The 11,668-nt window shown below is 38.5% G+C and overlaps 1 protein-coding gene across 1 annotated transcript; it reads left to right on the top strand.

Moving 5' to 3' along the window:
* Positions 1-11: 11 nt before the first annotated feature.
* Positions 12-11,471, top strand: LOC130411575 (huntingtin-interacting protein 1-related protein-like). Its single transcript, XM_056736304.1, has 33 exons — positions 12-131; positions 646-759; positions 1,611-1,674; positions 1,832-1,974; positions 2,077-2,133; positions 2,239-2,319; positions 2,401-2,477; positions 2,905-2,966; positions 3,083-3,223; positions 3,307-3,364; positions 3,550-3,625; positions 3,710-3,838; positions 3,922-3,971; positions 4,658-4,730; positions 4,815-4,998; positions 5,076-5,164; positions 5,235-5,306; positions 5,445-5,546; positions 5,649-5,843; positions 6,986-7,180; positions 7,410-7,560; positions 7,649-7,735; positions 7,810-7,917; positions 8,120-8,256; positions 8,646-8,756; positions 9,519-9,577; positions 9,656-9,686; positions 9,769-9,831; positions 9,915-10,015; positions 10,100-10,205; positions 10,294-10,417; positions 10,514-10,575; positions 10,651-11,471. Exons 2-33 carry the CDS (start codon positions 661-663, stop codon positions 10,990-10,992), a joined length of 3,429 nt encoding a protein of 1,142 aa, XP_056592282.1. The 5' UTR covers positions 12-131; positions 646-660; the 3' UTR covers positions 10,993-11,471.
* The last annotated feature ends 197 nt before the right edge of the window (positions 11,472-11,668 follow it).

Below are 11,668 nucleotides of genomic sequence, written 5' to 3' on the forward strand. Positions count from 1 at the left end.
CCTACAAGATGGCGAATAGCTGGTTGTTTTTGTCGATCCAGTTTGGCTGTCCTCTAACCTGTCTGGTTGGAAAGGGAACGAAGCGTGATGTGTGTCTAGTTTAGATGATTGTCTTTCAAGCCTGAAATCTTGTGAGTCCTGTTCTCACAATAAAGACTTTCTTTATCAAACACAAGGAGACAAAAGCCATTTCAAAAGCCACTGAAACTCTGAATATTTCCCTAATCTCAGGACAATTAAATGAACAATTAAAGCACTTCAGTTTTGTCATTAATCTTTTCATTTGCACAATGATAGAAATTGACTACAATCTAAATGTGGTTGTTATTTTTGTATTTGTTTGTATGGAAATAAGAAAGTGAAGCAAAATTTAATGAATCGGATTGTATGTGAAAAATTAAAACAAATGGTGAAACTAAGGTGGGTTGAGGAAAGATAAAATCAATTTTAAAGTTTGTTTTGGAACAGTTTAGTTGTGGTAATCTCTGTCTGAGGAAACTCACATGTGTGTAAAGGCATCAGGTGTGTGTGTGTGTGTGTGTGTGAGAGAGAGAGAGAGAGAGAGAGAGAGAGAGAGAGAAGCTTTGACGTCTCAGGTGTGTGTGTCAGGTCTGAAGAGATCATTTGAACCTTTGGTTTCTCCAGAAGAAGAAGTTCATCATGGCTTCAAAGAAAAGCGAATTAAAGAAAAGTGAGAAACAGGTGGATAAAACTGAAAAAGCTTTAGCTGCTGAGAAAGAACAATTCATCAAACTACAGGTAAGATTCACATTCAACAATCTTCATTTTACTAACACACAGTCCGTCACATACGCATTTTTGTTTGATCGATAGTATTTATTTGTTAATACAAAGGTTAATAACACAGTTTTACAGAAAAGTTTTTTTTCCTTTCGTTTCTTGGAGACAAATTATTTTTTGATTTTTTTAAGTCTGTACTAGTATAAGTTTTGGTAATATGGGTCTTATTCATTCACAATCACGGATATGTATTTAAGTATTTACAGGATTATACATTTTTGCTTTATGTTGTTGATTTTATGTTTTTGTTGTCAATACCAACTGTTCCTTTGTAAGTTTATTGTTCACTTACTGATGTTCATATATACAGCTTTTGATATTTAAAATGTACAAACAAAATTTGAAATTAATATGAACTAAGATTAGTTAATGCTGTACATTGTACCAGCACATTACAGGTTCATATTAACTAATGAAACCTTATTGTAACATGTTTTTCTACACTTTATCCTCCTAAACATTATTTTTTGTAACATTTTAACAGTTTTCACAAACAGCAAGTTCACCGAATGTACAAAGATATATTTCAATGTTTTCCCAAGTTTTCTTTGACATTGCCTTTTGAATGAAAATCTCATTTAAATGTCTTAATTGTTATATGAATATGGCCATCATTCAGTGCCATTGTGTCAAACGATCATATTATAGCAGTCTTATATTATTACTTTAGTAACATTTCATTGCATTTTTTCCAGAGCTTACCAAAAAGTCAACAAAAAACATCTGACAGTAAAATAATCGGATATGATCATGTTTGTAATGTTTAAACACACTGACGGTGTTCTGTTGTTTCTTCATCCTCTTCACAGCTACACAGCATCACAAAGTCTATCACCAGTTCAGAAGCTCCTATCAAAGAGAAATATGGACGCAGTATCCTTTAATACATCAACCACGCTTGCATTTTTACATTTGTGTGTTATTGTGATATAAGATATATATATATATATAATTTTACACAAACATCAAGGCTTCACAATGTGCCCTTTGACCTCTAGACTATAGGAAGTCATCCTTAACATTTTCGCAGACATCATTTTAGGAACATATAAGGAAGGAGGTGCCGTCACATTCTGGTCTCACACCGTCAGTCTGCCGCTGTCCAGTAACGCCATCCTGAGCTGGAAATTCTGCAACATGGTGCACAAACTGCTTCGAGACGGACACCCCAATGTGAGTCCTGTCTGTGACACCACATCATCATGAAAAAGGTGTATGGAATAACTCGACTACAGCCTACTTGCATTTAATAAATCCAGTTTGTTTTTCATTCAGACGCTGCGAGACAGCAGAGGTCAAACCACCAGGATCAGACAAATGGGAATATTATGGGTGAGTGTGTGAACCAGACATCTGGTATTCATCTACTTCTGCTAAAAGATGCGTTTCCTAAATAATCATGTTCAATAATTCATGTATAGTGCTTTTGTCTTTTAGGGGAATCTACATGATAGATATGGACATATAGTTGCTTTGTATGCCAAGCTGCTGTGCATCAAGATCGACTTTCATTTAAAGGTGAGTCCATGCGTTTATCAGTATTGAAATATACTCTGTAGAATATGAGTGTATTGATTTCATTGCCTGTTTGTCCCACAGCATCTGGAAATCCCCCCAAATCTTGAAACACCAGAGGAAGATCTTGATAAAGCCATCGCCATTGATATCAATAAAGTGTAAGTGAAAGGCGTTTGATGCTTTTGTGTTGTTTATATTTTGTTTATTTACACGGGCAGTGAACATTAAAAAAATATTAAAAGAATTATCCAAACACGGTGTCATCACCCTAAAAACAAATCATCATATATTGATACGAAAGAGAACCCCACAGGCCCGGTTTCGCAGACAAGAGTTAAGGCTAGTCCCAGACTAAAATGAATGTTTGACCTGTTTTAACTGAATATAACGTCCCCAGAAATATCTCAAAATATATAAGTGCCATTGTTTTGTCTCAAGATGCACACCAGTAATGTATTCTTCTAAGGCATTTTTATAAAAGCGACATAAATATCTTAAATATATAATATAATTATAATATATATAAATATAATTAACCACATATATTATATATACAGGTTTTAATAGTTTTAAATATATATGCAGGTTTGACATGACAGGTGAAGTTCTTGACTACATGGAGGCAGGACTAAAGCTGCAAGAAACTGGTGAGCTTCACGACAAATTTCTTAACTTTTTTTTTAACCCAACCTGAAAATATTCTGTTAGAAAACACATACTGTCTTGTTTATGGTGACACTTATTATTAACTCTTTAAATCCAGTTTTCCGTCAGATGGAGTCTAATTCCACCAGTTCCACCACAGCAGTGGGTCAGTGTCGTCTGGCACCGCTTGTTCCGGTCATTCAGGACTGCGGTCCGCTTTATCACTTCCTGGTCAAACTTCTGTTTAAGCTGCACAGCCGTGAGTAGCACTCCTTGCTGTCTTTATTGTTAAAACCAATGAAACTTATTTTTTTAACAAGTGTTGTATCTACTGTATGACAGGAATACCAGTGGACGCTCTGTTGGGACACAGGGAACGATTCCGGGATCAGTTCAACAGGTGCTTTGTAGTATTTGCACGGATTAGCTGAGAATTAACATTTGGCTAATGCCATTCCCTGTAAATATTCATTAGAAAACTTGTACATATTTTTGTGTAAACTATAAAAATGTAGATTTCAGAACATATGTGCTGTCAGATGTGTTGCTGTTGGTCCGTTAATGGTCAGTGTTTGTCCTCCACAGCCTGACGCAGTTTTTCGAGCGAGCGAGAGCCATGGAGTTTTTTAAGAGTATCATTCAAATCCCAGATCTTCCCAGTGTAAGATTTCACATCGGGCAAGTTCACTGATAATACTTTTAAAGTGGTTTTCGTAAAATATATGAGGGTTTTGTCTTCTTGTAGGAGCCCCCAAACTTCTTGCGGGCGGCTGCTTATTCAGATCACGTGAAGCCGGTGGTGGTTCAGAATCACAGAATGACTGAAGACGAAGACACTCAACTGGACTTTAGTGAAGGACAGTCTAATCAAATGGTAAAACATGCTGGAGTATTCCAGCTATAGCTTTCATAACAAACATTTCTGTCTTAATGATTTATATGTCATGTTGTTCACAGTATAATGGTTACAACCACTTTGACCCTACAAGTGATATACCAGAGCAAAGGTAACAAACAATCTGCTTCTTGTCTACAAGGCCTACAATATATGTGACCCTGGACAACAAAACCAATCTTATGGGTCAATTTTTTGCAATTGAGATTTGTACATCATTTGGAAGCTGAATAAATAAGCTTCCCATAGTGATGTTTGTAGGTGTGTTTCCGCTGTCTTATCAAAATCCTACTGCTGTGAGATAATGACTCCCCTGTTTTCCCCTACGAAGGTTAGGTGTGGGCTTTAGAGATAGGGACCAATCACAAAGCAGCATCCTAAGTGAATGATCAGAAGTAGGGGAGTCGAAATTCGGCACAACACCGGCTATTTTTGTAAGCGATTTTACTGCATCCACACACATAAATAAAGTTTTGATATTCACGGAAGAAAATTTACAAAATATCTTCATGGAACACGATCTTTACTTATTCTGCTAATGGTTTTTGGCATAAAATAAAAATGGATAATATTGACCCGTACAATGTTTTGTCGGCTTTTGCCACAAATACTACTTAAGACCGGTGTTGTGGTCCACTCACATAGGAGATCTCTTTAATATCTCAATGTACCGATGTGACACAAGAATATTTTTTTTCTCGTTTGTGTCTGTTTTATAAAGAAATATACGTCATGGGTTTTTATGTGTATAGTTTTTTGTTTGTATTTATTTTGTTAATACAACATATTCTCGTGCAGGCAGACAGAAGCTGACAGTCTCAGGAAAGAACTTGAGGTGGTGAAACCAGAACTGGAGTTAATGAAAGTGGAGGTAAGCTGTGTTTGTGTAGTCTGAACGAGAGTGTTTGGTCATGTTTCAGTGCTGAATCCCTGTCGCGTGTGTGTGTTTCTCCAGGCTCAGCGTGCCGTGGTCCAGCTCAAGACGCAGGTGAATAAACTGGAGGGGGAGCTGGAGGACCAGCGCACGCACAAGCAGATGGCGCTGGTGGAGAACGAGCGTCTGCGCATGGAGATGGATGCTCTTAGGATGCAGACGGCAGTCGCAGCCAGCCTACAGGCCACGGTCGAGGACGCGGGCAGTGAGTGACCTCTGATCACCAAAACGCACACACGCATATGAATCTCTCTCATTTAGTCTGATCCTTTTGTTTTGTAGGCAGAGCTCAGACCGCTCAGATGCATTTCAGCCGACTCAAAGAGAAACACGCCGAACTGGTCAGCAAACATGCTGACCTCATGCAGAAGGTATAGACGCACACGCTTAAATGAATATGAACATTTGAGTGGTTTCCGACCGTGTTTTATTGCCCTGCAGAACGCAGAGATGGTGAAGCAGATCAACAGCCCTCAGCAGGCTGAAGGAGAGCTTGTGACGACCCAACGGCAGGTGAGGGCCGAGATCGAACACCTGAGACAGGAGAACAGCGCTACTGTACATCTTACACATTTACAATCCTGCTCTTCATTCTGTCTGATAAATCAGCCTAGATTCACAGACATATTGCATTTGTTTTGTCTTTTTCAGCTGGAGGCACACAGAGCAGAAATCGAACGGCTAAAGAACGAGTTACAGACCGAAAGAGCTGAAAAGTCACAAGTCCATAATGCTTTGCAGAGCAAAGAGAAGGTAAGGGTGTCTATAATTCAATAGCATACATATATTTATTTTGGAATATTGAAGTGTAACACGGCCCGTAAACCTCTTCTTCTGTGTGTGTGATTTTTGCAGACAGGAGATCAGTTGAGCAGTGTGTTAGTGGGTCTCCAGATGGAGAAAGAGGCTCTGCTGCGTACAATTAAAGAACAGGAGGCTGAAATCGCTAACTTGCGTCAGGCCGTTCAGCTCCATCAGACCTCACTGCAGCAGGAGAGAGAGACAAATCAGAGAGAAATGACAGCACGGCACAACCAACTGCAGGAAAAAGTATGTAATACTGCTAAAGAACCATTTTTGGTCCCCACAAAAAATGTTGTGTAAAGTTAAAGAAGCACTATTAAGAACATTTAGTGCAACAGAAAGTCATACACCCTGACAAGGAACCTTTATTTTTTTTAAGAACGAAATTTCAAACAAAACTGTATCACTGTAAAAAAAAATAGCCAAGCCAATTTAAAATAATAAGGCAACTTATCACAAGCAAGTTTTTGAGTTAACTCAACAAACAGAGACTGAAGTCCAACCAACTTAAAAAATTATGTTTCACTCATTAGTTGTCACAAGTCTAATGAACAGAACAGTACAAAGTAGTTTTTGTTGGCTGAACTTAAATAGAGAATATAGATTTGTTATTTCAAAATAAACAAATTTATTTGACTGCCATTGCACATGTTTTCTGCTTCAGAAAGACCAGAACTTTGATCAAATAACTGTTTAAACAGTTTGTGTTGAATGCAATTAAAATGGATGTGTCATTGTTTACTTACTGTACATCTCAACATTGAACACACAAACCTCAACCATGGTAACAATAAAAAAAATTAATTCATTAAAAAAAACTTTGAACACACCAGATAACCAACAGTTACAACAATATGAAACCATAAAGTAAGACAGATTAAACACTAATACTTAAAAGAAAAGAAACATAGAATTGAACACGCTGCAATGCATCTTGGGAACTTTCAAATTCTTCCAATATAAGTTTTCTTTCAAATTTAGCCAAAAACAAAATCCAGTCAACAAAATAATCTTTGTTAGAAACAAGTTTAGGCTAGTTTTGTTAAGTATATGCAAAACAATCATTTGACTCCTTAAACTGAAAAATCTTTATGAAGTTACTATCTTTGTAGGAAGAACAAGTTGCGTGTAGATTTCTGTTTTTTTTTGTCAATAAAAATAAGAGACCGTTCACCATGCAGCGTGAGAGCCGAACGAGACGTGTTGTGTTTTGTGTGCGTCTGCTACATTGTGTCGAGAACAGGAGCAGCAGATGGAGAAGCTGAGACGAGAGCTGGAGGACAAGCGAGCGGAGATGTTGAGAGCTGATGATGTCCTCAAGGCCTGCTTACATCTCACTCTGGTGACCGTTGTACCTTTAAAGCTCTATGTTATTATTTGTGTTTTAGGCAGGAGATCAGCTGAGCAGCGTGTTGGTGGGTCTGCAAGCGGAGAAAGAAGTTCTTCTGCGTTCTGTGAAAGGACAGGAAGCTGAAATCTCTACCCTGCGTCAGACCGCACAGCTCCACCAGGCTGCACTGTTGCAAGAGAGAGACAGAAGTCAGAGAGAAATTGCAACACTCCACAACCAAATGCAAGCCAAGGTCAGAAAGCATTCTCTCTAGGTCACAAATGTCTCCGTCATTAGAGTTTCAGACGAGATGTGTCAAACTGAGCTCAGATTTGTCAAGTCTGCAATCAAGAATCTATATTATTGAAGATCTCAATATTAACATTTCTCATAAAATTTACCCTCGTCCAGATTATTTTACCTCTACAATATACATAAACAATATAACAAATGAGAATCCATGTGTGTCTTATCTCCTGTAGTTGAGTCTGGATTCAGGAGCGTTGAAGCAGAAGTTACAGGATGAGCAGTTCAGTCTGTTGCAGTGCGCTGTGGTTGAGGCCGAGGGTATCGTACTGGATGCCGTGGCCAAACTGGACGATCCGGTTCACGTGCGATGCATCAGCACGCCAGGTCCGTCCTTCCCCGCACTCTTTGATTCATGACACATCACTTCACCTACTGGATTTATCATTCATCTCTTCTTCACACCCATCCACAGATTATTTGATCAATCGGGCTGAGCTGACATTGGCATGTATTGATAAAATGCAGCAGAGTCACGCGGGATATTTGAGCAACATGGAGGGTGAGAGTTCAGGATTATCATCAGTGATTGACAGGTGCTGTGAGGTGTGGTTTCATGTCTTTCTCTCCTCTCAGATGCCAGCAGTATGTTGAGGTCGGTCACTCAGTTCTCACACCTCATCTCTGACACCATTGTGAATGGAGCGGGCGCTGCACATTCGGCACCGACGGACCAAGCAGACCGTGAGTTGACGAATAATACTTCAGTGAGAAAAATGTATCTTTAATTATACATTTTATATTGTTCTGTTGACAGAATACTGTTAAAATCAAAATCCACTCTGCTGAAAAGTTTATGAAGCTTTAGATTTTCTAGTTTAGGTTGATAGCAGTTGCTGTTTTATTTGGCTTTATTTCAGCTCATTTCTCTGTTTATCTTTTCAAGGTTTGACAGATAACTGCAGGGATTGTGCGACCCACTGCCTTCAGTTTTTAAAAGAGCTCAAGTTGAAGGCCACGCTCCCGAGAGCAAACCCCACTGGCGTCCGCTGCGTGGTCCAGCGCATCCTCAACCAAGGCCAGGTGTCCTAGACAACTGATGCATGATACTCCACTGCTACTATTGTTTTGATATGTACCGTTACTTGTTTGATATATGGAGAAATCCAAAGTGAAAGAACCAGGGGATTTTCCTGAACAACTCTTTTTAATATGGCAGATTGAACACAGCAAGACAGACCTACAATATTTATATTTGCTAATTAAACAAGAAAAATGAAACACTACATTGAACGTACTAGCAGTCCTGGTTTTCAGATATTTTTTATTCACCGTTGGTTACGATGTTAACAATACCACCGTGATCCGCTCTAGGAACTTGATGGAACTTTGAAAAGATGTACATCACGTTTGGATGGAAACCTGGCTTGTGTGTGTTGAGTGATCATGACTTACTTTCCACTGTTTCGCAGGACCTGCGGCCCAGAGGCGCAGATGTAAGAAAGGAAGAGCTAGCTGATATGGTGGATAAGGAAATGGCTGCAACATCTTCTGCCATTGAAGACGCTGTGATGAGGATGGATGTAAGTCATATTGTGGCAGACTGTGATTTTCCTCTGATGAAATACATTGCATTTATCCATTTGTCAGATGCTCAGTGACTGTGAAAGTGCATTTAAGGGATGTTATCATGTGTGCTGACTGTGAATCAAACCTGTGATGTTTCGATGCAGTGTTGTGCAGGAACAGAGTTGGATTTAAAAACGGATTTACACTTTGACTTTTGAAAGCTGCACAAATAACTTTTTATCCTCCGTGAGGTTTTAATGTAATTAAAAACCAACACAGATCTAAAGCGCCTGAACTGTAACATCAAGAAGTTTTTTAATCTCTAAAACTGCATATAGAAGCTGAAAAACTCAATACAGCCAGTGATGATGAACCTTTGGTGCTAAAAGGATTCATTTTAAGAGTGTTATATTTATGTAAAGAAAAAAAACTACAGAAAAGACGTCTGATTTTCGGTGTTAAATTCTGTTCTCTATGGTTCTCAAACTGGGGGACCCCAAGAGGGACCACAGATTTTGTGGCATTTTATGAAATCTAGAATCATAGATTTAATGCAAATCATGAGACCACCAACACAAAGAATTGATGTTCCAGAAATGTATAAATGTTTTTGGTTTCATTAAAATTCTAGTTTAAGATGAGAAGTCTTTTTTTGGGCGGGCGCAAAGCAATGCATTCTAAACAAAGGGGGTCTTACAACATAAAAGTTTGAGAACCACTGCGCTAGAGATGTTTACAGAAAACATACTCTTATACACTTTTCTCTTGTAATACAGGAAATACTGAGTCAGGCGAGGAGAGACACTTCTGGAATCAAACTGGAAGTGAATCAAAGGTTAGTTTGGTGTAAGGTCACATGAAATGTAAAGTTGATCTGCATGGATAGACTCATTTTTGCGCTTTTTTTTATCAGCATCATTGGCTCCTGCTCGGATCTAATGAAGGTAAGCTTAGCCTTGTAATAAAAATTAATACATTTAAAAATAAATAAATAAAATTCTTACAACTTATTCCTCTCATTCTCAGGCCATACACATGTTGGTTACGGCCGCCACTGACCTACAGAGAGATATTGTTGAAAGTGGACGGGTGAGAGTCATCATCACAATTCAGGAAAAAAATCCTATTTAGATTTAGTCCTGTGTGTTTTTGACCCTTTCGTCCTTTCTCAGGGTGCCGGCTCTGTCAAAGATTTCTATGCTAAAAACTCCCGCTGGACGGAGGGTCTCATTTCAGCCTCCAAGGCTGTGGGATGGGGCGCTACACAGATGCTGTGAGTACATTCACAACTTTAATCTGTGTTCAGCCCTATAAACATTCACCTGTCAGTGTAACTGAGATTTATCATCTCAAACAGAGAATCGGCTGATAAAGTGGTGACAGACAGAGGAAAATACGAAGATTTGATCGTCTGCTCTCATGAGATCGCCGCCAGTACGGCTCAGCTCGTTGCTGCCTCAAAGGTACAATAACAAGATAATGATGCACATGTACTGGTGTAAAGGTGTTTCAAACAAACTTATTGTGACACTTCGATGTTTCATTTTGCAGGTAAAGGCAGATCGAGGAAATAAGAAGCTTATAACGTTACAACACGCCTCCAGGCACGTGAATGATATGACTGCTGTTGTAGTGACGTCTACTAAGGCAGGACAAATGCAGATTGAGGAAAAAGGTGAATATCTTTTGATCATGAATTTGAATGTTATAGTCTTGCAGTCGTTTTATTTCGCAATCGTTGAAACACAAATACTTTGGTCTCTTTTTCCAGACACTATGGACTTTTCGGGCTTGTCTCTCATAAAGCTTAAAACTGAGGAGATGGACTCTCAGGTAAGTCTATCCATCATAGAATCCAAAGCTACACAACATAACGAAGCATTCACCTGTAATCTTGTGTGTTTTTAGGTGAAAGTGTTAGAGTTGGAGAACCAGCTGACACACGAGCGCGTCCGGTTGGGAGAACTCAGGAGGAAACACTATGAAATGGGCGGAATTGGATTGAACTCAACTTTAGGGTCAGCGGTGAATGATTTTGACAGTTCACTTCCTACAGTCTTTCCTGACCCTCCAAGGATGGAACTGCCCAGTCTGGAACAGAACGGACCGGACTCAACGAGATTAGAACCACTAAGACTCAACCCACCTCAATTTGAACCTGTGAGATTAGAACCGTCAGCACCAGAACCTGTCAAAAACACGAACTCTAAACTTACGTTCTTTCATAAATTTAGGAAGCCTCCTCAATAACGCTGTGAGTATTAAAACCGCTCGTCTGTGATTCATATGTTTCATTAGAAATGACATTCAGATTTGAAGTCGTTTGTCCTGATTGTCTTACAAAGTTTAGAGCTCGAGACCCAGATGTGTGAAGAAGCCACGAAAAAAATACATTATTGTGAAAGATATTTTTGTCATTGGAGCTTTTGTATTCTATTTTGTCAGTGTCCTGAGAGACAATAAGGTTTGAGTTAAAAACCTGAACATTTAACACACCGAAATTAAAGATTTTATAGATGTTATCATCTTGAGCCGGGAATCTTCATTCATAACCTGCATTGTTTACCTAAAGTACCCTATTAGATTTGAATCAGTGTCATCTTTATATCATTTGCATTATTTGTCTGCTTAATTATTTAATCTAATGAATTCAAACTACTCATTTAAACTAATGTAATGTTTTGGTAAAACTATGTAAATACTGCATTTAGTTTTTCTATGTGGTAATAAAAGCCATTTGTATTTGGTGTGATTGATCTTTTTTTTGTTTTTGTACCTATGTTTTTGGAAATTGATAATTATTTTGAAATATATAAAATAATTAGGCTAATATGTAACATCCCAAACATCTTTGTTTGTTTTAGGAAAATCATAGATGCACTTATCTAACACATTGTTTAAGTCATGTCTAAACTACAAAGACCAA

Source organism: Triplophysa dalaica, chromosome 22 (genome assembly GCF_015846415.1).
Source record: "Triplophysa dalaica isolate WHDGS20190420 chromosome 22, ASM1584641v1, whole genome shotgun sequence".
Taxonomy (NCBI): domain Eukaryota; kingdom Metazoa; phylum Chordata; class Actinopteri; order Cypriniformes; family Nemacheilidae; genus Triplophysa; species Triplophysa dalaica.

What these genes read in the sequence shown, in the direction of transcription:
- LOC130411575 (XM_056736304.1), top strand. Translation starts at nt 661, where the DNA reads ATGGCTTCAAAGAAAAGCGAATTAAAGAAAAGTGAGAAACAGGTGGAT. An exon ending in CTTTGCAGAGCAAAGAGAAG is followed by an intron (nt 5,547 to 5,648) that starts GTAAGGGTGTCT and finishes TGATTTTTGCAG; the next exon opens with ACAGGAGATCAGTTGAGCAG. An exon ending in AATGCAGATTGAGGAAAAAG is followed by an intron (nt 10,418 to 10,513) that starts GTGAATATCTTT and finishes CTCTTTTTCCAG; the next exon opens with ACACTATGGACTTTTCGGGC.